At 38.8% G+C, this 27,085-nt stretch overlaps 1 protein-coding gene across 1 annotated transcript in view; it reads right to left on the bottom strand.

Annotated features, from left to right (window-relative positions):
* ANKFN1 (ankyrin repeat and fibronectin type III domain containing 1) overlaps positions 1–25,671 on the bottom strand; it is a 57,063-nt gene extending 31,392 nt beyond the window's left edge. The window contains exons 1-4 of the mRNA XM_013128315.3: positions 25,480–25,671; positions 20,008–20,218; positions 15,471–15,665; positions 13,951–14,064 (exon numbers count right to left, since the gene is read on the bottom strand). Coding sequence (XP_012983769.2) covers positions 13,951–14,064; positions 15,471–15,665; positions 20,008–20,218; positions 25,480–25,665 — 706 coding nt within the window. The 5' untranslated portion in view covers positions 25,666–25,671. The remainder of the gene's footprint in view (positions 1–13,950; positions 14,065–15,470; positions 15,666–20,007; positions 20,219–25,479) is intronic.
* Between the last annotated feature and the right edge of the window lie 1,414 nt (positions 25,672–27,085).

Raw genomic sequence — 27,085 nt, 5'->3', positions numbered from 1 at the left:
TCACTCATAGGTCAACTTCTTTCCAAGCAGTTTCCCATTCCATGTGGGTACTAAAAGCCATGTTTAACAATAACATTTAACAAAGCTTCAGACAATAATTAAACTATATCTCCGTGTATGAGAGAAAAAAAGCAAAATACTGCTCAAAAGCTTTTCAGGAAAGATTGCTTAAAAATGCACATAATCACAGAATTGTTAGGGTTGGAAGGGACCTCTGGAGATCATCTACTCTAACCTCATACACCGCAATACAAACTACATTCAGTCAACATTTGCCCTCGTTTAAACAATTTCCTTTTAAAGAAAGAAGAGTAGTGGAAAAGAGTAGGTAAAGGATTTGGATTTGGACCTGCTAATGCCATTTGGCAGTTTATACATCCAAACTGACAAAAAGGGCTGTTTTGCAATTGGATCTGCATAGGTAGGAATGGGCAGAGAGTCCTTTTGGCTCCACAGGTCCACAAAGTTTTCATCACCTAACCCTGGCTAATTTGTATAGAAATATCCTCCTTGGACTGGATCTGACGCTTACTGGAGTCTCTTCATCGGTTTCAGTGGGTTCTGGCTTTCTTGTCCAAGCCTGATGCTGCTGTGGTCACTGAAATTACAGAGCTCCACAAGGATCTACTATGTTGTATCCACTTTTAAAGGGAATTAAGTGGCATTGGGCTGACGCATCCCTCCTAACCTATCGGGCAGCCTAAATTACAATGGGTACCTTCACCAGAGTGCTCCCATCAACTTGTACAAACGACTCATATAGGAGTAGTCCTGCTGTCAGGACTCTTCCCAATGCTTGCAAAAATGAATGTGGACATAAAATAGTATCAAGTAGACCACAAGTACCTACTAAGGGATTTTAAGAAGGGAATCTATGCAAGTGGGGAAGTGAAGGCTGCAGGTATAGGAAGAGCCTCTTTTTCTTCAATTATATGTTGTTGATGACATGAACCATAATTAGAGTTAGGGTTAATCCTGGAGACATACCTCTGGGATTTAGTAACTTGCACCTTCACACTCAAACTCAGGAAAACCTCTCAAAACCATAGTGAAAATAATCTCTTATTCTACTGTAGACATGGGAAAATTCCATCAATTTTCTGGATTTACACCAAGGACAAGAATTCAACCTACAGCTTTCCCTTAAGATTCACAAAATAGTTTCTAGATACCTTTCTGGTTTTGCATATTTGTTGGTATAAAAGTCAATAACTTCGCCTGGATCAGAGGATAAAGGTATTTTACTTTCAGCATGTGGAATTTTCATCTTCTGGCTGCGTCACACTGGTATTTTCACGTTAAAAGAAAAAGGCTTCACAGAATTTTGTGCTCAGTATATACATTTAACTGCCAACACATTTTTCTGAAGCAGCCAAGTATCAATAGCACAACTCATTTTTCCTTTCTCTCCTAATTGCTCCTTTTCTGTGATTGCAGTTTGTGAATGCACAGCATGTTCTGCAACATTTTTCTGTTTGCTGCAGTGAAAAGGATATTGGCTTTGTCTATTGTCTTTGAACTTCTACAGAGGGTAGGTTCCTAGTTTTCCAGAGGTTTTAAATACCTAATTGCTGCCACCTTTAGTGGAAGCTATTTCTGTACATTAGTATGAATACATAGAGAATGTTATGGTACTGTATGGTAGGTTTTTGTTGACAACTTAATTACAGGAATACATCTAAGTACCTTTGAACTTGATGGCATGTCAAGTTTTCCATTGTAAATCATGATTTTCAGGGTTCATAACTCCACTGTATTAAATCATTGAGGACATTGTATACATGCTGCAAACTTAGACATGTCCGTTTTCCAGAGGGATAAGCTGGAGAAACCCTGTTTGAGCTGCTGAACATGTTATCAACAGGCTTGCAGTCACTTCAGATACCATTCTTCTTTTCAAAGACAGGTTCATGTAAAGCAAGATCATGTCACTCAGGACAGGCTTTGGCAGCAAAACCTGTCCTCCCTGAAGCCTCCAGCATGACTGAGTGTGCTGCTCAGCATGAGGGGCTAAGGCTGTGCTTTAGGCAGCACAAAACAAAACCCAATGGTGAAATAAGCAGCTTTAAGTGGCTTTTGAGCTTCCCAAAGTTTTAGTTGTTCTGTGGACTGAAGACTGCCCAAACATAAACTGGAAATTCAGATGATATATTTAAATTTGGGTAGCTTACACAAATAAACATTGCAGCCCTATTCTTGATGTGGGTCTTCGCAAGCCATCCACTTGTGTTCTGGCATTTGGAAAGGAGCTCCTAATATTTAGAGTTCTCTGCCTGGAGATGAATTCACTACCTTAATCTGAACAGGATTGCAATCCTACATGTTTGCCAGCATGTGTACAGCAGGACCATCATGATATTAATATCAAGACTAGTAACAGCATGGCAGTTTGCTCTCAGAAATAGTCAAGGACCACTGAGTTCAGAGAAAGAAGCTGAGTTACCAAGGGGAGAAAAGGCTGACATTGCCTTTAAAGCTCTCAGCTGAGGAACTGGGTTTTAAAAGAATAAATCACAGCTTTGTCCTTATCTTCTAGGGCAAACTGTTGACCCAGGTCACATCAGTGAAGCCTCATGTGCAATACAAACATCCTCATCCACTTGTGGGGTGATACAGTAATCTCCCAGTCCCGTGAAGGACAACTACTTGCTAGGGAGAGGACCTAGTCCTTTCAGAAGGTACTACAGGGACTCAATACCCCTTTGAGCCCCTTCACCAGTGAGTCCTTGCTGGCTGCTAGGCTGAGGTTCATCTGTGCTTCTCCTTACACAGCCAAGTGATGCCTTACACTGTGGTGGCTGAGACCCATCAGACTGAAAACAGGAATATGGTCTTAGCTTGTGGATTGGATTATGGTTATCATTAAAATTGAGAATCCCCCTTTTAAAGGATGGTTACCAAACAAGACAGTTTCTACAAAGTTACTCAAAGTTCAGTTTTCAAACAGATGCATTTTAAACCCTCACATTTGGAAAACTCTTGCCCCCCAGTTTCAATAAAAAACTCCATAACTGAAAAATAAATATTTTCCAAACAGCTGGCTTGGAATAGTGCCTTCTTTTTCCCCTTGTTTCAATGTACTACTGAAAACACATTAACGGGATACACTGAAGCATTGCTATTTTTTGACAGAATGTCAGTCTCTGACTCATGAGATCTGTCATAAAGAAACTCATAACAAATTTTGGAATTTTTTGCTTACTTTTGATTTTAACAATTTTTCTCCCCATGATTTTACTGACACAAGTGAGAAGAAAATTCTATGATATAGTTCTAAAGAAATGCAAATCAATGTAAGGAATTTATAACTGAAGTTTATATCTGCTGTAATACACGGCCAGATTTCAGCTTTCTGCTGTAAATTTGGCTAAAAATAATACATAATATTATACAATGCTCATTGATTGGCTTTTAAACCTTTTAGAAGGATGTGAATACCAGTGTTCCTATTTTATAGATGGAAAATGAAGGCAAGGAGAGGTAGAGCATTTTGTTCACTCAGTAGGTCCCAAAACAGCTGACAAAATCCTACGACTGTTATGTCAGTGTCCTTTCTGGCTTTGTGGGTTACATATAGCTCTTCCTGGTACCAGAATAATGCTACATAACCATGGTCTTATACATGTGATTAATCTGGATCAAAAAATCATGTCTATTCAGGAGCAAGCCATCATGAAGATTTTACTGAACCTTTGCCTTATTTCTGGGAGAGACTGCTCTGGTAGCAAACAAAAAGTATCAGTCATTTGAGAAACTGAAGTACTTGGGACTTTAAGATAGAACAAAAGGTGAGGTAACCTCAGCACTGGAAAAGTTGAATATAAAAATACTCAAGCATAGAAAGATGAAGAGGGCCCTTTATAAGAGCCCAGGAACAAGAGCTGGTCTTGTAGATTGTACCAACCGTGCTGTAAAGAACCTGAAAGCTGTTGGGTGAATTAAGGATGGAGCATGTTCCAGTCCTGTTCTGAACACCCCAAAGAGCTGCTTTGTTGTGAACGCTGAATGTCTTTGCTGTTGCGGCTTTCCATCTGACACTTCATGTTATGTCAGAGCAGGGGTTTTTTGTGTGTTTAATATATTGGTGACTATGTGCTTTAATGAAGGTGCCCTGTATTCCGGAGCGGGCAAATGCACGATGTGTTGCTGCGGTCGCCAAGATAAGTAGTAATTTTTAAATAAACAGCAGTATAAACAGTTACATAAAACTCATGTAAATTGCTGGCACATAATTTTAGACTGGCTTAAGTTATGTAACTTACTTGTGGCCAAGTTTTGGGGGTTTTTTAATACTCAATTCATGCACCTTGAAATAAAAGGAGAAGTTTATTTTCACCTGTTTCTTTTCCATGAGCTACCTCTCTGTTATACAGAGCTTACCTTACAAAGCTTATCTGGGAGACTGACAGACAGACAAGAGACAAAGTGAAGGCATAAACCACCTCCTGACCCTATTGTAGATTTGCTCAGGAAAGAACCTTTGTCTGAGTCAAGTTAAAATCTCGAGCAACAGTAGAATTTGTCACTTCTCTTGGCATTTGCTTTTGCTTGGACTTAAATTACTCACTGAATTGCTGAGTTTAATTAGCCTGAAGGACAGAAGTTCTGCTGCTGAGTGGATGTGGTCTACAGAATGGTGTGCTGAGCTGAGGCTCTGGCCTTTATTCTTGCTTTTGCTGCTGATTTGCTGTATGACCTTGGGCAAAGCATTACACCACTTTAGTGCTTAACCCAGACTTAAGCACAAAGATGCTCTCTCCTTCCCTTCCTCCCCATATCCGTGGCTAGGCTGAAAGACACTGTGATCTTTGCTTGCATTTCCAGGGGCCTCCAAACATATAATTGCATTCTTCAATAGCTTCCTTTAAAACGCAAAACCAAAGGGAACACTGACACAGCAGAAACCACTTCATACCATCTTTTTCTGCCTGTTGATTTTAGGAAATAATATCAATGGTTTATGTTCATAATGTCTTAGCAGCTTGATTTAAGGATACTGAATGCTGCCATTTGGGTGAAAAAGATCAGGGTGAAAGTACCTAAATGAATGTATAGCACAAAAAGAGAATTGAACACTAATGAAAAGCAGGAATCAGTTTCTTGGTGTAGACAGCATCACCAGCTCCGATGGCGAACACTGACCACATACTGCAAACAGCTGCCTTGAGCTGCTCTTTCCAGCCTGAATTAAATAAGGAACCCAATTTTTGCAGATTTGGGTTCAGGCTCTGTTCATGCCTCCCTCATGTTTAGAAATTCTCAAGTCATACCAGCTGTAGGGAGCACTGACAGAGATCCCAGCACAGCGCTTCCATTAGGAAAACCCAAATGTTTGGCACTGAGGAGTTTGTATTTTTTTGTCTGGATTTGTTTTTTTGCATGAAGGGTATAATCCATCCACAAATGCACACCAACAGAACATCTGGAATTGGCTGCTTTCTGCTCCAGGAGTGTAGACAGGGATAATATGATATGAGCCACAACATTTACAAAGGGAACAGGTGAACTTTCCAGTTGTTTGTTTGTTTAAGGACTCTAACTGGGATTTACTGCAATGCCTAAGGGACTTGGGCATATTGCTGTGCAAACACCGAAGTTAAAACAGTGTAGTCATAGTCTGGGAGTAGGCTTTCTAGGTACTACTTAAACTAAAAGCTGAGCTCCTACGTGCTCCAAATACTAACGTCCATTATTGTGGACCTTATCTATTATTTCAGTTATTTCTGTAAACATATTCAAGGCTTTTTGTATTGGATCAGCAGAAACATCAGAAAAGCTGAAGGGGAGTGAAAGGAGATGCAGACAAGCAGCACTGTGTCCACCTGAAGTAAATAAAGAACTGCTGTGTTTTAGTGTGAAGGCTGCACATGGGCTTAAGAGCCTCTCATTACAATAACAGTCAGAACAGCATCAAGAAGAGTACCAAGAGCAGCATTCCTAGGCTATTCCTAGAGAGCACATCTTCATTTGAAACTTCTTTGGGTAGAAATCTCCATGATACTTATTTCAGAGAATTGCTTTAATAACCAAACACTTGATTTGGGGTAAAGCTTCCCAAATAGCTGTGGGCTCCTTTACCTTTTACACCTGCTAATAATAAGCAATGATGTTAAATAACCTTTCTTGTGGCCCTGGTTTTGGACATTCCTTTGATCCAGGCCAAAATACTCAGTTTTATGTCTTGATGCTTATAGGAAGCCTTGTAACAGCAGGCTGGGTGCCAAAGACACATCTTTGCTTGATCATGGTTTCACTAGTTCATCTTCTAGCACAACTACATTATATAAATGATTTATAAGATACCATTTTTATTGCGTTGTAATAAAATTCTCACCAAGAGAAAATTAAAAAAAGACCATTTTTTTCTCTAGTATTCAATCAGTGTTTTCTAAGCTCTAAATTCTGTATCTGCTTGTAATAAGGTCAAGCTAGTACAATACAAGAAGGAATTTCTTTCCTTTCTGTAGGTGAAAATGCCATTTCTTGCTAACATTTTATAACAGCTAAGAAAATGTGCCATGTGGGTGCATATTGCTTTCAGTGTGAGCCCATGGTTAAAAAGCTACAGTGGATTATAACAGCCAAGATTTGTGTCTCAGCCCTGCAATGGCAAACATATCCTACTCTGGCTGTGAAGAGAAAAGTGGGAGGAAATACATGTTAGAGCTGTGAAAAGGGATTGGAGAATAAATGGGATTCTTATGCGAAGGCTTCACATGATAGAAGGGTGTAACAGGCTTGGCTCTGATTCTGCATATTTCCCCTTCCAAGTGAGTACATTTTACTCATGTAATCTGTGTAACCAAATCTGGTGGGAAGCTTAGGAACGTAAGGACTACTCATCTGTGTGAAGCATGGGTTAGGCTCAGCTTCTTCCCAAACCAGAATACATTAAAATCTAATTAATAAAGAGCAGTTGGGAAAATTCAAACAGGAAAGTCATCTAGCACAATGCACAAGACAAACAAGAACACCGCACAGCACCTAACAAGCAAAGTAAATATCTAATGTTAATTCAAGTAATCTGTTTAATGGGATTCCCCTCCTCCTTCCCTGGTCCTACTCTAATATACATTTAAAGAGGGACTTAGCTGCATAGATACCAATTAATCATATTTAAGACTTTTAATTCTTTATAAACTAATCCCTATAGTAATTTAAAGAGCTTTTACTTGTCCCCTGCACTAAGCTCATGTGCTCGAGGCAGAGCAGCCTTGATTTTGGGAATTTTTACTTAATTAATTTAATTTAATTTACTTCATTTACTCATTTAATTTATTGCCAATTAACACAAACATCTAATCACTTATTCAGAATAAGAAAAAATATAACCAAAAAGATAACACCTTTCCACTACCTTTCCCAGGCTCACCTATCCTTTCCCACTCCCAGTTTCCCTGGTCTCCACTATGGGGTTGCCCTCAGAGATGGGGTTCTCCATTACATTTAGAAGTAGCCAGGCTGGTTGTCGTCAGCACCCAGCATCTCCTGACCTCCCCTACACCATTGGCCCCTGGCTGCTCAAACCTGCTGTATATACCTGACAAAGTACTCAGGTGCTAGCTAAGTGGGTGCTCATGTGTGAGCTCACTGGGTGCTCATGTGTGAGCTCACTGGGTGCTCAGACATGAGTTAGTAGGGTGCTTGTGTGAACTGCTGGATGTTCATAGTAAATTAAATGGCTGTTCATGCATGAACTCATTGGGTTCTCATGCATAAATTGATTGGGTGTTCATGCATGAACTAATTGGGTGCTCATGCATGAGCACAGAAAACTGTGCAATTTATGCTCAATACATATGTAAAGGCCCAATTCCAAATTTACATTCATTTATCAGTTCTGTGGGTCTGTGACTTCAGACAAAGCAATATGAAGGGGAACCTTGCCACAGTCCCTTTGAAGACATTCTGGTTTTAAGTCTCCAGTGAGGGAGCATTCCCAAACCCATAAATCAGAAGATCCACTCAATCAGGAACCTTCCTCAAGACAGAAGCTGAAGGTCTTGAGTTCCAGTCCTGCCACTCACTACAAGGAAATCACCTCTTCTATGCAATATCTATGAACTGGAAGCTTTAATGCTTAGCCACGTACAAATAATTTTTTAAAAATCCTTATTTTTGGTAAGTCAAAACGAATATGAAAGGTAAAGCAATGTCTGGAATTCAGCAACGTCATGATATGAGTCTTTTTTCTTAGACACCAAAGGGAGACAAAACCAGAGCCTCTATGTCTGGGTTTTCTTGTAGCTGTTCATCTGAGCTGCTGCTCAAAATCCTTGTAAAACACAAAGCAAGAGGAAAGAATGACTGAATTGAGTAGCTGGTGTCTGATCAACTACATGAGTTAATTACACCATCACTTAATATGTGATCCATGTTCCAAGGTGGTTTTAAATAGACAGCAAACTTGAAAAATAGAAGTTCTTAAGTTTTTTTGTAGTCCAATGACATACTACAGACATTGACAGGAGCTAGAAATAGAAAGGTTTGTTTTAACATTTATACATTTCTGTACTTGCTAGGCATAAAAATAGAAGTCAAATTGCACAGTCCTGGTAGCTACCAAACGTAATGTGCAAATAAAGTGCCTGGGAGACCTAATAAAATGCCATAAATGAACTACTGTAAAAAATATCAGACCACACCTATTCAGCAGGATAAATTCAAATGTCTTACAAAGAAATGTATTCTCTTTCCTTTTTATGGAGTAAGAACTGTTTTGGGGAAAGAAAGAATGAGTTTCAAAATATACAGTGAAACCTTGAATAATAAGTGAAAAGGATTTCAAGATCAAGTTGAATGCAGAATGCTACTTAATGCCACGATAGACTGGAACAGGATCCAGCAGTGACGTACCAGCTACTTTAAGAAGATTCATAGATATCAGTATTAAAGCACCACATTTTCACTTTTACAAGCAGTCATTTCCATAACGGATTTTTCTAGAAATCAAAGAAATCACAGAGTTTCTATTTTCTAGACTGACTCTGCTACGAGAGCCACTAAAGTGAGGAAGAAACCTAGAGATGTCATATATATGTATAGTTCTACCTAACCAGACTAGTCAAATCTATCGAGTCAAACCCACTGTACAGCACTAGAAAGATCCCTGCAGGAAGCCTGTTATGGAACAAGTCCAAACTTGATCAAGCATGACAAGTCAACTATTGACAGATAAATCAAATGCAGAGCTACAAAACATACGATATATGCTGTTTGTGGTGCTCACAGGGACAAGCAGAAGCCCACGCAAAATGGTAAGATTATTTGGTTGTGGAAGGATTACCCCGGAGAGTAAAACCCACAGGATCACACCAAATTGGTAGGTGGGTTTTGTAAAACCTCTGAGGTTTTTCACACTGAAACTTTCAATGAGAAGTTTTCATTGCTACAGTGAGATGTCAGCTGCGAATCCCAAATACAGATAGTTCTGAGGTACAGAGCATACATCATACAGGCCCAGCCTGACAGGCTTCCTTAGCCACGATCTTGGGTGCTGAGACCTTAATAAAAAGGCAGCTCCATTCATCCTTTGGTGAGACTTCCAGTGATAACACCAAAGTGTCCTCTACTGGACAAAGGAACTTGCCTATAACCAACCCATGTCATGCAGCCATGTGACAGCAACATACTGTGGCTACTGCCCATCTAGCTAGGACTGAACCAGTGATTTAAAGACAATTTAGATTATTCTGATGCAAATATTCTGAAACGAACCACAAATTGCCTTGGAAGAAGAGAGCAGGGAACAATTTTTATGTCAAGATTCAAGCAAGACATAACTCTTGTTTTCCGGATCTAGGCTGACGTGTTGGGTTTTTTAAAGAGCTACATTGACAGAGAAAATGACAAATTCTTCTCCCCATCCAACAGAAATCCTAGAAGGCAGCTGAGCAGTGCTGGAAAACGTGAAATACACTGCTAAAATAAGAAGCTAAGCAAAAAGGTAACAAGGGCTAAAGTAGCCCAGACAGCTTAGCATCGTATCTGGAAAATAACTTGGCATCCCAGTGCACAGCTACATCCAAACAGAGAGATCAGCTCTGTTTGCTACATCAGACATGGCTCAGACTTCTTTTTTTCTCTTTCTCTCTCTTTAAACATAAATAGTTCCAGGCTCTTAAATAAATTAGCTCAATTTTGGCTATACAAGCTGTTTCATTTCTCCTCCAAAAGGGAATATAGATGTTTGTTTTACAAGTGTAAATAAAATATAAACAGAGATTTTCCATTACATAGTGATCCTTTCCAGTAGGTAATGATCCATTTTTCTTTCTTATCCTGTACTTGGGGATCACAGCATTATTATCACTACTTTGGATGGGAAATGGATGAAAAACATTGTGCAGTAAGGGGAGGTTTCCCTGAACTTATTGCCCATAATAGCAAAGTAATAGATTTAAAATGCATGGAAAATACATGCAACAAAACTACTTACCATTGTTAATAATTTTGTTCTGCTCTCTTTATGTGTAGGTGTTGCGTGGGACATGTGAACTCTAGAAAGGATAATTAATGAGAGAATAGTTCTTAAAAGCCCTACAAGCTCTTACCACTGGCTCTATTGAGACTGTTCCTAGGAGTCAAGTGGTGTCTATCTGGATTATGTTGCTGCTGGGGTTTTTTGGCATGAAGATAGTTACAATAGTATAGCTCTAGGATAAAAAAATGCATCATGCAGTAACAGTAAGACTGTAAGCAGAAGGTTCACCTACCTTCAAACTGGCAAGTTATTTTATGTATTAGTGTGGAAAGCTTTGATTGTGCTTTCAAAGATGCAAAATCAAAGTAGGTCTTAAGTACCTCCTCGGTGGGATGTGGAGTTTGGGTTTAGGGCATGATTAGCCAAGAGCAGGGGTTTTTCTTTTCAATATCACAGTGATGCTTCACATCCTTCCTAAAACTGGCTGGGGTTAGGTGTCTCTGGCTTTGAATCTTTCCCTAGCATGGAGCAGATTATTGCTATTATTATTGATTTATGTCATGCCTGTCTGCTTCCAGCCTCAAAACACTTTACTAAGTTACAATATACATAGGAATCATTTCACATCAGCCACCACCACGCTGTAGCCTACTCTGGAGGGAAACTGAAGGGAGCCATTAGGATGGTGCCTGCAACATTAAACAACAATCCAGGAGAGGAAGTAAAGAATACTCTGGCTCCTTAAAGCAATGGCTCTACAGAATGCAGTCACTGAACTGCCATCCAGCTGGGACACCAAAGTCAATACCCATTCACCGTGTGTGGTTAAAATTAAATCTCCTAATGAAGTGAGATGGTTTTAGTGGTTAGAGAGTGAGTGCAAAGTATTATTCTCCTGTATTATTATTTGTAAGTTATACAGCTAACAAGGGAAAAAGATCACACACAGGAAAACAGCAGACTGTTAGATAATGTTCCAAGCCCAGTTACTAAATGACATTTGGGCACATAAAACTTTGGAAAAAGTATGTTAAAAAAAAGATGACGACACAGAAAAAAGGAATTGGCAGTTTCACACTGTTTTTAGGGAACTAAACTAAGCTGAAGTGATGTCAGTTTTTATCACCTATAATTCAGAGCCAGAGAAAAGAACATTATTAGCTTCTGTTAATGAGCAGGTATTCCCTGAACACTGCTGCAAATGCTCCTGAATTTTAGTTTGCTTAGAAAAAGAAATGGTAAAGTATTGAGGGGAAAAAACAGCTTATTCGCTTCCCTGAAGTAAAGTGCTTATAGTTTTCTGGAGAGGAGGTTCATATACATCTGACTAAAAAGATCCTCTCACAATGTTATCAAGCTCTCCTTTCAGAGCTAGTAATTGCTAGCTGGTTCTAATCATTCTTGCAAGTGATCATTTGAAAGGTTCATTTTATGACCCCTCAAAGTAGCACAAAGAATCTCACTCCATAATGTAATAAACAATTCTACAAGCAGTGCTTAATTAATTCCCGAAAGTCACCAAAAGGAGCTATTAATGATCTTTCTTTTTATCTAACCATAAATATAGATGTCTCCTGGGATAAAGGATTTAAAAAGGACATTCTGGCAAAACTAACTGTCAACTTGATAAAGCATAAAATGATCACCAGTGAGGGTAACTCGAACTACAGCAGCAATGCTACCTAGTCTGATTAGAGCGTTAGGTCGGGTCGGATTAAATTTCTCTGACTGTTGTGCTTACCAAAAAGCAGACAGAACTGACACGGTGCAAAACAGACTCAAGCCAAGTGAGTACATAGAGGAAATACACTACAAGCTTTAGAAAATGTTTTATGAAAAACCATTTCTATTTGGGAATTTGCTTTACTGTGCAAATATCAATAGCTATTACAATTTAAGTGTGGGCAATATTTCGATGCTGTTTAAAACACGTGTTACAAAGAACAGGCTGATATTTTGAAGGGGACTTCAATGTTTTAGGAGCCCGAGTATCATTTTCACAAGTAAATCAGGCAGTAGGAAGCCCTTAAATGAAATTTAGTCTCCTGGCAACCCAACTCATTGCTGAAAATTAGATTTAGGCTTCTAAAGGGCTTTGATGTTTTTGAAAATCACACTTCCTGCAGTACTGCACAGCTGACTAGGTGTAATACAGTAATTTACCCCTCCACTGAGGCTATCAGAATGGAATCACTTTGATGGCTTTAGTGATAACTAAGAGGTTGTTGGGTTTTTTCCTTACACTGTAAAAAAATTATTTACTGGCCATAGCCAGTGGTGATGGGAATCTGTGACCAGATACAGCAGGAGGAAAGAAAGAGAGAATCTGCCTTTTCCAGAATAAACTCATGCAATCCTTTGGATGCTTATGCTTGATGCCAGAGGAGCCTATGCACTGGCATGTCCCACCTTTAGAAGAGCTCCATGAGCTACTGGACCCTCTATGGGCTGGGGCTTTCTGAATCCCTCCTGTTGAAGCAGTTGCTGTGACACCCACACAAGGAAACATGAAATAAACTGCCCCACAACACAGCCATTACCGTTCTTGCTATGTGTGGGGAAATCCAAGATTCAGATTTCTCTCATAGGAGTTTTTAATTATTAATACAAAGAAACAGAACAGGAAACATTGAGAGACAGTGGGAAATAACTAAAAGGACTTCCAGGCTCCTTGTTCCTTGACCACTCTGGGCTGGGCAAAGAAGGCCTCAGAACTTCAGAACAGAGCTTTCCGTCCCTTGACCTGTGGGAAGACTCAGGCTTCCACTGGAACATGGAGGCTGCGGCACATTGCTACACTCAACACTGAAGAACATATTGTTCCAAGCATTTTAGAAAACCTAGAAGTTCCTTTAAGCAGGAAATTTTAAAATTTCTCATTTTTGTTCTGATCTTCAATAAAACATTTTTTGTTATTTTAATGTTGGAATTTCCTGTGGAACAGAAATTATGTTTTAAAACCATTTCTATTCAACAGTGCTATTCAGATGGAAGCGTTTTCCTATTCATTCCACTTTGCAACTAACTGGTGCCACCCCAAATGTATTGCTCTTCCAAGAATGATGTGGCAGCCCTGGAATAGCTAATTAGTTGGGCTGTATGATGCCTCTGCCAAAAGTTTCAGCTTCCAGAGGCATTCCTTTAAGAAATGGTGGTGTGGGTTTGGCATTTACAAGGATACACATGGTTTTAGGAGCCCACAGGCACCAAAAGTTAGTTTGTGTTTTATAACTGCTCATCTCAACCCAGTCATTGAGCCGATGTCCTAACCACAGTGAGTCAAGCAAACTTCTTCAAAGCACTCATGGAGAAATCTTTTGGTTAATTTATTTTTCTTTTTTTTTTTTAATAAAGATTTTGTCTTTGGGGAGTCTTTTAAAAAAATTCCACTTCTATGGCTATTAACTGGGAAAAGAATTCAAACATTAGTAGCTTTGTAATAAATCTCTTGTAGATAAATACCTGTGCATTTAGCCCTCAAAGTTTTGTACATTGATAACATAAATGAAAGATGTCTAAATCAGTACCTTTATACTTGGTCACCACAGCTGAGTTGACACTCAGAGGTTCTTGGAAGGTGACAGTGAGTGATGTACTGCTTGTTACCATGAGACAGACATTGGTTGGCGCCTCAGGGGCTCCTGGGAGAGAAGAGAAAACATCAGCTCTTCAACACAACAAATCCTATTCAAACAATGTTTCTGAGTCTTCAAAGAACCCACTGAAAATCACCCTGCAATTGTGAGCTTTGGGTTGTAGGTGTTTGTGTTCTCTGCCTTTTGAGCATTTTAATTAGTGCCCCTGCTAACAATATCCTGCAGACACCATTTGTTTCTATCATGGTTTTTGGCTCCTTTCAGTTAAAAATATCTTCCTGCATATATGTAACCCAATAAAACAGATTCATGCTAATTATGTCAATGAAAAGCCCCTATAAATCTCTTGGGGTGGGTAGGAGGAGAGAGAAAGGACAAAACCACAAAGAGCTAATTAAACCTTTATGGTTTCACTCACAAGCTCAAATTATCAAATCACAGAAAGCATTTTTACATTATTGTGATGCAGAAATTGCAAATTCCACAAATGTGTCAGTGTAAAAGTTCCAAAATGCAGTTGTCAATTGAGGCCTAATTTTACTTTTAGTTTTTAAAGGCTCAATTCACAGAATATCAATGCAGGAATCAAACAAAACATGTCATGAGTAACTGCTGGGATTGTTTTAAAGAATCATATTATTAGAAGCAGGAAATACAGCAGTAATGTATCTAATAGAAGGAGCACTAGATCTGTCTTCAAGAAGTAATCTCAAAATGTCATGAATTGGAGAAAATTATTTCTAAGTGCATCTATAAGGGTTGTAAAAATGGTAACGATTGTATTTCATCAAATAGGATGCAGCTAAAAGATCTACACGTGAAACAATTAAACCCTGTTTATGCTTTCCTGTGGCTCAAAATTCACATTTACTTTGGGTATAGGGTCATTTGTACAACTGTTTAATGTAGCCCAATCTGTGACTATGCTGATAAAATGTTAGATGTGGAGGCCAAAATTGAAATGAATTTTTGTAAGGAGAATGAAATTCCATTGTTTGATCATTCTGAATCAGAATAAGTTAAAAAAAATAGTCACAACAGAACAAAGGCCAATGTCCCTCTCTCCCTCCCTATTCACATCTCCTTTTCTAATCATTCTGTTTTAAACTTTGAGCACATTAAATGAGATCGAGGAGTAAATGTGAAAAACAATGAGCAAGACTGAAATGTTAGATCCTGATTTAATCTTACCAATTTTATGCAGCCCAATCCTAAGAGTTATGAATTTGTTGCTCTCAGATATGTGGCCCTCTATTGTTCTGACATCTAGCTCTTCCTCATTTGTGGGAAGGCCGTTTAGCCATATGCCTCATTTCTTTCACCCTAACATTAGCCTGCTTCACATCAGTGCTGTGAGGATCACTTGATGAGAGCGAGTTTGCTCAACAAAAGCAGAGTGTTCCCAGTTGTACAGTTCATCTCAGATTTTGCAACTGATTTCTTCTACTTACTAGCATGCTCGTAGCCTGCTTTCATGCGCTTGTATAACCTGTATCTCCATTCCCATGCTTTTAGTTGCTTCTCTTTCTCTGTGTTGTCTGTACCAAGGTCTTCATTCACCACTTGTGCAGACAATTCAGTTATTCGCTGCTGTGCTTCCTGGACCAATGTACTCAGATGCACTGACCTGCTTTCCATGTTAACAACTACCAAGAGAAGGGAAAAGTAATTGCTTGGTGGACTTCCGTGACAAAATTCTGGCCTTGCGCATGCTGGTATAACACATACAAGGTTAAATACTTGAACGCTTTGCCTTCTAGTCATTATCTTGTCATCAAGTGTATATATACGTTTTAAACTGGTGGAATATTAAAAACCAAACTAAAATAATAAAGCATTTGGTTTCTATCCAACTCACAATTCACCATAATACCATAAGCTTTCATAGAAAAAATGGGTTTTTACTGGTTATAAACACATACAATAAAGCAAAGAGAGATCTCATGGACAAACTTAAGAATGAGAGTTTTGTGTCTAAGAGCTGTGGCTGGTATAGAATGGATCTTTTCTCAGGTTTTCATTGTGCCACAATTTTACCTGTGTAGTGTCTAATGAGCTCTCTGACAGGCTGGACAGACAGTGAGCAGCTTGACACAGAGATTTTGTTTTGCTCCAGTGCTCAGAATAGTTTTAATTGGACATTTAGCAGTTCAGATTGCCTGTATGAACTACTCTGTGCGACGCAAAGGTGAAAAGAAAGATCACATAGGTTTCAAACTAAAATAGGTTTGATTTTAGCCCAAGTCTACAAGACTGCCCTAAACTAGCCCCTTGTTATACATGAAAAGCGATGAATTAAGCCCTGTTTTCAACAACGTTCTTAGCCTGAAATTGTTCAGACTATTTGCAGTTCAGAAAATAGGTCTTGTAAGGGTATTTATCTGAAAACAAATGCAACCACGGATCTGATGTGCAGTAAGAAGGAAACAGTGTACAAAAGATGTAATTCTGAAATCACTGAAAATTACCTTTTTTTGGTATTTTTTTTTCTCTGGTGTCTGTTATTTTTGCAGAAGAGCTCCAAGAGAGTCTTCATTTAAAAGGCTTTACTGAAAGCACTGTCCTAGCACAAACTGAGCAGCACAAGCTGCTCTTAGCAATGATGGGGAGTTGCTCTCTTGTACAGCCAGGCTCTATTTTTCCCTAAGGACGTTAGAGGACAGCATAAGTCTTGCAAAGGATGCACTGGTCACTCACTTGCATGTGCAGTAGCAATTTCTGAGAACTGTACCATACACAGGACCAAGACTCTGATAGGTTTTTGACATCAAAACACCACAGGAGCAAAGATGTCTGTGCATATGAATGTTTCATTCCTAAACCAGAATCATAAGGATTATGGGACAGATCAGATCGGAAAGGACATTCTTTAGTCCAACCTTCATGTTCTGAACAAAGTCATCTGTGAGGTCTGACCAAGTTACTGAGGCCAATACCTATCTGGTCTTGAGAACTTCCCAGGACTGAAGCTTTACGGACTCTAGGCAACCTATTCCACTTCTTTACTGTCCTTAAGGTGAAAAGGTTCATCTTTTATCCAGTCTGAACCTCTCATTTTATTTGCCCTCTGTCTCTCATAACAGTATCACAACTGAAGCTCAGCAGAGTCCAAGAATAACCCCACATACTGATAGGAAAAGTGCCATGGGATCATTAAAGCCACAGGAGGAGAGAAAATTACTCAACACTTCTGACATCCAAAAGGCTGTTTTTGAAGAATGTTTGTCTCCAAGATTTTGCTTTCAGAAGCTGGCTGGAAGCCATCCTTGAAGATTGATCATTCTTCATATGGACATCAGAGACATATGGCCCGCCTTACTGGAATCTGCTGGTATCCTCAGAGCTGCCTATTTACTGGGAGGCCAAAGGTGATACAGTTTCCTGGATCTAAGCCTGCGATAAGCATGCAACACATCTGATAGTACAACAGGGCTGAAGAAGGAGATTTTATGTGCCAGAACTTCAGGTAATTGAGAACTGGCATCAATTCAAGTTCTCACTAAGGATGTGGCTCTATCTGTTTAATCAAGATTCTGATCCACAATTGTCAGGTCTTGGAAATGTGTCTGATCAGCCACTGGAAATTTTAATCTTATTTTTATTTGGGTTCACATGAGCAAACCAAGCCAAACAATGAGAATGATGAATAAGAGGAACTGAAAAGGTAACACAGTGGACTTTGCCTCCTCCCAAAATAAATAAGTATTTTAAATGCTTCACTGTCTGATCTCTGTTTGTGTTTAAGAGATGTTGGGTTCCTGTTCAGATTTACACAGTCTGAGCTCCGTGTGGAAATTAAGACCATAGTTTTACTTTCTATTGCTTTCTCTGCTGTTGTTCCTATTACAGGCAGAAGTCCAGGTGATGCAGATGTAAGTTATCTGTCCTCCAGATCCTCTTTTCTACAGTGTTAGATTAGGGGCTATAATGAGATTTCACCTGGGTCACCACACAGTGGATGAGCAAGACATTTCTCTATAGAAAGCTTTCTGTGTGCTCTTGGAATGGAGAATTCTCCTGCCTTGCAGTCTCCCAGATCTGTGCATGTGTCCTATAAGCTTCCAATAAGATTTAAGAGATGTTTGTGTCCTGTCCTAAAATTGGCATGAGTCGGAATTTTACTTTGAAATTCCACTCAGCATGCGGAAGCCTTGCTCAAATGCCCACCACGAAGAGAAGAAAACTCTCCTGCTGGGTGCTGCCTTGACATCATACAAACAGAACGGATTTCATCCTAACAGGGTTGCTGAAGTGCAGAAAGCAAAGCAGAAAGACAAATAGAAAGTGAGTGATCAGGTCCATGAGAATGAAGCCACATACAAAGATGCTGTGAACTTCTTGAGTGCTGACAATAACTTTTTACATTTTGCTCTCAAGTAGCACAACTGCAAACCCGTAAGCTAAATAGAAATCCAACAAAGCAAACAATCTGATTTTTAGTGAGAATGCTTCATCCATTATTTCAATCAGAAAAGCTAAAAATCAAGATAAGTGAAGTGGAAATTTGGTGGGTATATTTTGAAATGGAAATGAGGTGGTTATATATTCATATTCTCTGTGTTCATAGGCATGTTTGCATTAATTACAGGAAATGAATACTAATTTATGATTGCCCCTGCTCGCCATCAGACTGCATTTATTTACAGATGAGGTCAATGAAAAATTAGTTTAGTCTTTTTTACTGCTGTTTAGAACACTCAAGACTGTGTTTTCCTCTAGATTTGTCATGGTTAATGAATGTTGCTTCAGCAGTCAATCATGTACTCTAAATGCTGTCACACTTTTTTTTAAAGCCTCAGTCATGAACCATGACAGAAAAATAAACAAATAAATATAAAACTAAAAAACTCTTTTCACTGAGCAGCTACACTATGCAAAAATCTCCAGGGAAGGTTAAAGGAGGCCAGAATAAATGATAATATAAGTGCTGTGGACATAGAAAAGCAATAAAGGTGTACCAACACTGAGGGTCTGGCAAAAAAGCTCAACACGCACACGCACACACACTCTCCAGTGAAAAAACTGGCAATGTTAGTAGCCTCAAGGTGCAATTTCCTGGAGCACTGAGATTGACATGCCAGCACTAAATGTTGTTAATTTAACTAACTTCAAATTAATGGCAGAGTCTGCAGTGGCCGAACCCCTCAAACACAGTCTCATTATAGCCTTGCTGGGAATGTCCTAAATATAGGCATTGACAGTTTAAAACAAATTCGCATACATTGGTGTATTTTTAGACACAAGTAAGGCGTCAGAGCTTGTGTCATGATATAGGGTTGATTAATTGGGTTGGTAAGTCACCCTCCAACCCACAAACTGGGCATTAAAATGCCTATGAAGGAATACAAAGGAGTTTTAGAATTACAATATGTAGTTATAAGTGATAGTGGTATTCTGGTAAAGTGAGAAGGTCTGGTTTGTGTTTGGATTTTCACTGGTTCTGTAGAACTTTGAAATTCTCATTAAAGTGAGATTTTAGGCCATTTAAAGAGTAGGACTGAAGAGTCGGTGGGTAATGGAAGTGATGGATTTCAACACAACCTGTCACCTGAAGGCAGCATAACTAAAATCAGAAGGATAATCAAAATAAATCAAAGTCTAGACAAGCTATTTCACTTTTGATGACAAACTCCATATTTCAGACCATGACATTTGAATCACTCAGTTCCTGCATCCATATTTTTAAAGATCTTTTCCTCAGCATTGACATTGACTCTCCTGCCCCAGTGTTAATCACATTAGAAGCTCAGCCTGATTCATCTGTTGGTGTATTTGACATAGAGAACAAAACAAGATCTACTGAGCATGTATCCAACAAGCAGATATTGCCGCAAATGCCCTCCAGCATCGTGGCACTATTGCTGATAAAATCATCCTTATGATAAAACCCGTCAATTTTTGTGTGTAAAGTAATTAATTTGCCAAAAGAGCAGCAAATCTAATCTACAGGCAATTATGTAAATCAATTAAATTTGTGTCTTTACTTACAGTGTGGGCTTTCCTTTGCCCCAACGTGTAGAAGGGTCCTAGCAATAGGGACGTTGTTTGTCAAAATGGCAATGTCCAAAGGAGTTAGTCCCTCACTGTTTGGTGTGTTCAGGTCCAGTTCTTCCAGTGTGTATTGATAAAGAAGAATTTGAACAGCATCCAGATCTTGCTGTTCTACAGCCTCAAACATAGCTTCATTGCACTGGAAATTCTGTGTATAAATAAAAGAGAAAGTCAGTAAAACTTTTCAAATGTGTTTAAAAAATAAAATGAGAACATTTGTACTTTCTGAAATTGCTGTAAAATATCGATCCTCAGGCCACAGCTTAGGTTCAGCTGGAAACGTGGAACAGGTTTGCAGCAAAACTGAGTTTTGTCTGCCTCTGGACCTTGTGTGCTTGAACTTGCTGCATGTCCCTGGAAATATTCAAATGAGATTCAAGCCGATACAAAACAAACTCATATTTATTTAGACATCTGTCTTGTAATCAAACTATATGACCAATATTGTGTGTTTTCGGTGTGAAACTGGATGAAAGACCGATTTTTGCAGAGTTTTGGACTACTGAGTTTTCAAACTCAGCTGATCAAACAAGCTTTTCTGGAGAACATTCTTCACAGCTCCAGTGTGAGCAGTAACAGGTATTCTTCATTCAAACACTTCAGTCATTTCTAGTGCTCGTAGTCCTGCATTCAGGTGGAAGTAGGAGCAGCTTTGAAATGTACAGTCCTTCAAGAAGAAGTGAAACTGAAAAGATTGGCATGCCCAGAAAGTGGTGTGCCTGAAGAGCAGAGAATACAGCAGCCAAACACATGAACATACATGGAACCAACTCTCAGGCAGGGAGAACCACTGAAACTTTTCCTTACCACTGTCAAGGAGGTAAAACAATGGTAGGATACAAAGAAACCTCTCACTTAAATGAGCTGGGAAGAAGCAGGTGCAGGAGAGTAGAAGGGCCTGCAGGTTTCTGTTCTGAGAACATCCTTCTGGAGCCTACAGTAATGACATGTTATGTGCCAAGATTCTTTACATTCTCTCCCACTGTCCCTTTCCCATAATTATCCAGTAGATTTTTCTCCTCTTAAGAATGAATTAGTAGAAGCAAGAGGCCCAGCTAAGCAAGGAGAGGGCTCAGCATGTGGTCACATAAAGGAACAGAGATCTGTGTAGATATATTGTGCCAGTGGGCATACTGGAGAAATGCATACATAGAGAGGAAGTGATCCAGATAGATGCAGATACATGACGTAAACTGGATTCCTGTGTCCTGAAATCCACATGGAGGAAACAGAGAAAATACAGAACTGAAACAGCTTTCTGCTGTGATTAGAAATAAGGATTTCAGCCACATCAAAACTTCATTTTCTTTTTCAAACTGATGTAGCTTTATTTGGTGTATCCCTGTCCAAGTTTTGCTCTCAGGGAAACAGCACTTTCTGGAAGAGCACTGATCTGATGGAAGATTTTTGTCTCCTCCTAAAAAACATAGACTAATAGTTTGCTAGCAGTTCAGAAACCAGGGGTCTACAGCTACCCCTTGGGATTCGATCAGTTCTACATGGTTTGTTTCAATTGTGCTTCAGAAGTTCTTGGGCCTGACAAAATTGTTCTGCTCTACTATTTTGCATGCAAAGTACTGGTACCACACTACAAAATACTTATGTTAGACGAGTATGTAAGGATGAGATGAATCATGCAGCAATAAAGCAAATCTAGGAGAGGAGTGCTGACTTGAGAACGTACCTTTTAGGCACTTGAGTACAAAAGATAACTCATGCTGGAGAAATATTTATGCTGTAGTTTTCCATGCAGAATAAAAGACACTGCTTAAACAAGTGCGTCATCAAAATGGGTATCTGTCAAATTCTTGCTTATAATCTAGAGATTCTTCTCTAGATTGTAAGATTCAGAGTTAATTTCATTACCAACTATTTAGCTCAGGCTGCAGTGTTAGGTGTAAGAGAAAAGGCTCAGAAAAAGGAACAGTTAAATAGAAAGCAGCCAGATTTGTCTTTCTTTATCCACCCCCCGTCACAGCAAAATAATGTCTTTAAGGACGTATACTGTCATTAGAGGGGGCACAGCTCCAGAAAATCTTAGAATAGAGGCCAGCACATATTTCTCTTATTATAAGGTAAAACTTAAAGACATATTTTTACTGCAATGCAGCAGTTCTTTTCATTCCAGTAGCTCCACACATCTGCTGCCTTGTTTATATAGCACCTTATCTCCTGAGATCAGAGATCTTACTCTTATTCTGGTGTTTTAACCCTACTCTGAAGTGCTCTGGCTAGAAATTAAATAATTTTAATTAATTTAATTCAAATGTCAAAATATTTTAATTAATATCATCAACTGCCACTCGAATGAATGCTATGCATTGAACAGCTGTACTCAAAATTAACATAAATAGATCACTGATGTTCCACCTAAAGAGCTGGAAAAAATAGCAGCTGTGCATCTTTGCTCTCTGAAACTTCATTATTATGAATGCAGAACTAAACTCATAGACTGAGTTTTCATAGAAATTATTAGAAATGCGAAATATATTCACCAATTCACCAAAAATATATGCTAACATTGTAAAAAAACATTAATTTCCTCACAGTTTACACCCATTTGAAATTCATTTTCTACTGATTTTGGAACTTCCTCTATACTGTTGTTTATGGAAAAAAAGGGTAGTTAAGCTTCAGAAGCATCTGCATTTTGATGCAATCAGGAAACAAGCAAAATTGTATTACTCTTGTAACTGATCACAGCTAGGAAAATCTACTTATTTAACAGCACATTCAGAAAAGGCTTACTACAAAGGGAAGTGGTTGAAGTAAACTGCATGACTACATCAGTTTTCCTTTCTTTTAGTGGTTTATCTTAAGAAACATGGGCTAATGGTCTGAGAACAGAACAAAAAGGTCCTGCTGATGATACTGCTTAGTAACAGGCTTGTGGTGCTCACTTAGGGAAGGAAACCAGCTATTCCTTGGTTCACATTTCCACTGCTGTGGCACTGGTACATACAGGGTTTTCGCCTTTTCTGAAATCAGAATGGCCATTCTCTTTTAATTTACTTGATATTTGAGCATAAAAGTTAAATGAATTGGCATTTGTAGTGCGCTACCCTAGGCACTCAACACCATTACTTGGCTTTAATTCCAGTTTTGGATGAAACTCATTAAATCCTGTATTATCTCTCATGAGTTCCTCGTGCTATATGAAAACAAAGCATCTCTGTTACATAATAAAACAAATGATGGAGAGGTTCAGTATCACAGCTGAAATTAACCTAATGATACAGCTGACAAGATCATCTGGCCATTTTCACATATATATGCACACATTTTACCTACCTGAATTATTACTATAGAGTTAACTGCTAAAAGTTTGATTTGGATTCAGTTGTCAAAATTCAGACCTGCCTCACTGCCCTTGAAAATGCATCTTGGATTTTTTTTTGCTTGCCAAATGAAATACCTGAAGTATATGTGCAATTTTAGCCTGAAGTTGCTGAATAGAATCTAAGCACATGCTTAAGTTAATTCCCCATAAATGCTCTTGCCAGCTAATCTGTTGGCGAGAATGTTTCACCAAAAGGGAAAAAAATAAAAGCAAATTTCTATTTCTTCATTTCATTAGAAAACTGATTGAAAAAGCTGCACTGATTTAAACAAGGAACAGAGCATGAATTTTATAAGCTACTTCATCCAATCCAAACAATTATGAGACCAAATTGCAAATACCAGGTTTTCCAAATGAACAATTCAGACACAAGCAATAGACAGAAATATGCTGGCACGTCTCATCGCTTCAAAGAGCGTAAAAACATGGGAGCTGTGATATGGCCTTTCTAACTGGGCATGTATGCATCCCTTCATCCACATAGCAGTGCGCATCTATCCACGCTGTTGCTATTTTGGTCAAGAAACATCCTTGTCAGACAGCAAAATATATACTGCATTTTCAGCCATGCCAGTAGACTTCCCTGTTTGGATGTCTGCATCGAGCCCAGCTCTCCAAGTCTACAAAAACCCTCAACACACCTGACCAGCTTTTCCCCAGCTATTTGCTTTCACACAGAAAACAGAAATGTATTTGAAGATTATATAGTTTTCTGCCAAAAGCTGATCATATTCAGTGTAAAGCACCCTCTAGAATTGCAGCCAAGCTGTAAGAAATTCAGACAGGGTTAAGATAAGTATCTTTAGATCCATGTGCTCAATTTTAGCCCTGCTGATATTGTCACAAATGTTAACAAGAGCTTTCTGGTTTTTGCCTTCATTTACATTTACTAGATAACTTTCTTCCGCTTTGAAAGGACAAAACCACTGAATTTAGACAAATTGAATCGCATTTACAAGTGATTGGGTAAAGCTTAGGGGCATTTTTTTACATTGCTTTTCCCTTGACTCAGTTCTACAAGCTCTAATCATTAGCTAGACAGCTGTGCTATGTGATTAATTTATTTAGGTGTTACTCTGATGCACAAATGTGTATACTGAAAAGGACTACAGTATTGCTTTGCAGTAAGTAATAACCATGTTCCAGTAAGTGATTCAGTGCTGGAGTGTTTAGAAATGCGATCTTATGTAGCTTAATTAAAATGAAGTGCCCCTTTCAAGATATTTGCTCTAGGTTTGACTGAAAAAGTCCACTATGTGCTACTGGAGTTGGAAAAAACATTAAAGTAGTTTCTGCAAAGACTTGTTTTGATAAACATGAGTTCAAGAATAAAGCTATTTTGGGGCAGTGCTATGTCTGCAGCAAGACAACAATTTACTGAATGGAAAGTGTTGCACAGCAAGAGAGAATGGAAAGAAAACTCTTCACTGGCCAAAGCTGAAAGAAAACAAACCCGAACAACTGTTGTTCACTTGTCTGGAAACATGATTTTAGTCATTGGCTTTGCTCTGTAGCACAGAAGCCTGATGATTAGAAAATACATCAGCTAGCAACTTGACCTGGAATGTTTCCACCCCTTCTCTTATGGATTCCTTGTTATATATTTCTAGAGAAAACTGTGGAAACAACAGGCAAAATGGATAGAATGGGATCCAAAGACTTCTAAGTTCAGTTGAAGACTATTCACTGGCTTGTGGACATCAGCTGAGGCCCTAGACTGGCAGTACCTGGAGGTACCTAAGACATCTTAAGTTTTCACAAAGTACTTTTTCTTTCTTTCCTGTAAAAGAATCACTTGTGTATATATACATATATAAAATCCATATTTTGTTAAATTAATGCCAAGACCTTAGTCCTAAAATAAAGCATTATCACTTAAGTAGCTTGTCTTTAGCCTTCATGAAGGTCAGACTTTAACGCAGGATCATAAGTAGTTAATTCTATGAAGAGCATACAGCTCTGGTCAGGGAACAAAGTAAGATGATGAAAATAGTACAGGTTAAAAGCAAACCGAGTAAGGAGATGAATAGGACAACAAATTGCCCATTTGATAAATATCAAGTAATTACCATTGAGGTCTTACGGAGGCTGAGCCGGTCAGATCGAGCTCTGAAATATGCTTCGTCAAAGGACGTATGACTCCCCTTGAGCTTCTCTGACAGGTTCCGATACAGCCGCTTGGCAGCATTCGGAGAGGAAGGCATGCTGTTCTTTTTAGTCTGGAGGAGACTTAAGTTATGCATTTGCTGTGTCATTTTCAGCTAGTGATTTCTAGAAGAAAATCGACAGTGGTTTAGCAAGGTTTTGCTGCACTAACATCATTGATCAGAGCTGTATCATTGAAACACACATTGTAAGAGTTCTGTGGCAAAAATCACTTTCACACACACAGTGTTCGAACACTCAGAAGCATGGTTTTGAGCTTGTTCAGTGGCAAATTGCTCTCTATTTAGTGCCAGGATATCTATGGGGTGGGAGAACTAAGGATGGAAAAATAAAACAGACCAGAACTCTTTGCTAATTTGTATAAGAAGGGGTTTTGTTTAGTTGAGAAAGCAGCCTTTTGACAGTGTGAGTTCTGGTCATGCAGGTGTCCAAGAAAAGTACACCCAAATGTAAATGTTACAATTTGGGTAACATGTACATAACCTGCAGTCTGCCAATATGATGGTTTCTTAAAACTGAATTGAGAGGAAAAAAAAATCTAAGTGATTATGGAACACAATGCAGGACTGAATTTTAGAACTGGTCAAGTGACTTACATTTGACACAGACAACTGTGGCAAGACACATGCTTTATTTCCAACATTACTACCTGCTAGCAAACTGTGCTCTAAAAGCATGTGGTGTTTTCAATTGGATAGATGGATTCTCCTTCTCCAGAGACTCAAGCAGTATTTCTCACTCAGAAAGAATGGCTGGATTCAAAATACTTGTTCATCTCTGAACCCATCACAAGCTACTACAGAAATAATGCATGAACATACATTTAATCTGCATCACATGCTGACATGTTATCATCCATATGAAAGTCCATTGCTGCAGAGAAGGTTTTTGTTAGTTTTGATGAACATTTGGCAGGGAGGGAACCTGCTCTGTAACTGAAACTCCTGAGGTATTAAGTTGGAGCAAATAATAGCTGAAACACAGAAAACCTGCTTGGGCTCTGCTGTAGGCATAATGAGGCATACGTGCATTTTTAGTTTAAACTACCTATGGCCAACTAGTGTCCAGGTTATTGCAAGCAAAAACCTTACCCTGTTTTACAGGTAAAATAATCTGTGACTCTAATATATGCTGCTTACAAGTCTCATACCGAGTGTTTCTCCCCTCATTTAATGAACAAGCACTGGCTTCGTCTATGTATTGTGTAACTTTATCCTGCTCTGTGTTTGCTCTGTCCATTTAGACTACAAACTCTTCCAAGAGGGACTGCCTCCTCTCTCCAAGACTGCCTAGCCTAAAAGGATTTCCATATTATCCCATAATTAAACGACACTTTCTATGCTCTATGATTACAGCCATTTTTCTGTATCAGGAAAAACTGAATTAGTACTTAACTCTCTGGGAATGGTTTTGCCTTTCTGAAGGAAAACAAAGAATCAGATTTGACCCAACTACAAGCACAGGAAAATATCCCCAGGGATGTCTGTGAAAAGGTGACAAATTTCTTCA

The sequence above is a fragment of the Melopsittacus undulatus genome, chromosome 11, assembly GCF_012275295.1.
Source record: "Melopsittacus undulatus isolate bMelUnd1 chromosome 11, bMelUnd1.mat.Z, whole genome shotgun sequence".
NCBI lineage: Eukaryota > Metazoa > Chordata > Aves > Psittaciformes > Psittaculidae > Melopsittacus > Melopsittacus undulatus.
This window is presented reverse-complemented; position numbering and strand designations above follow the sequence as displayed.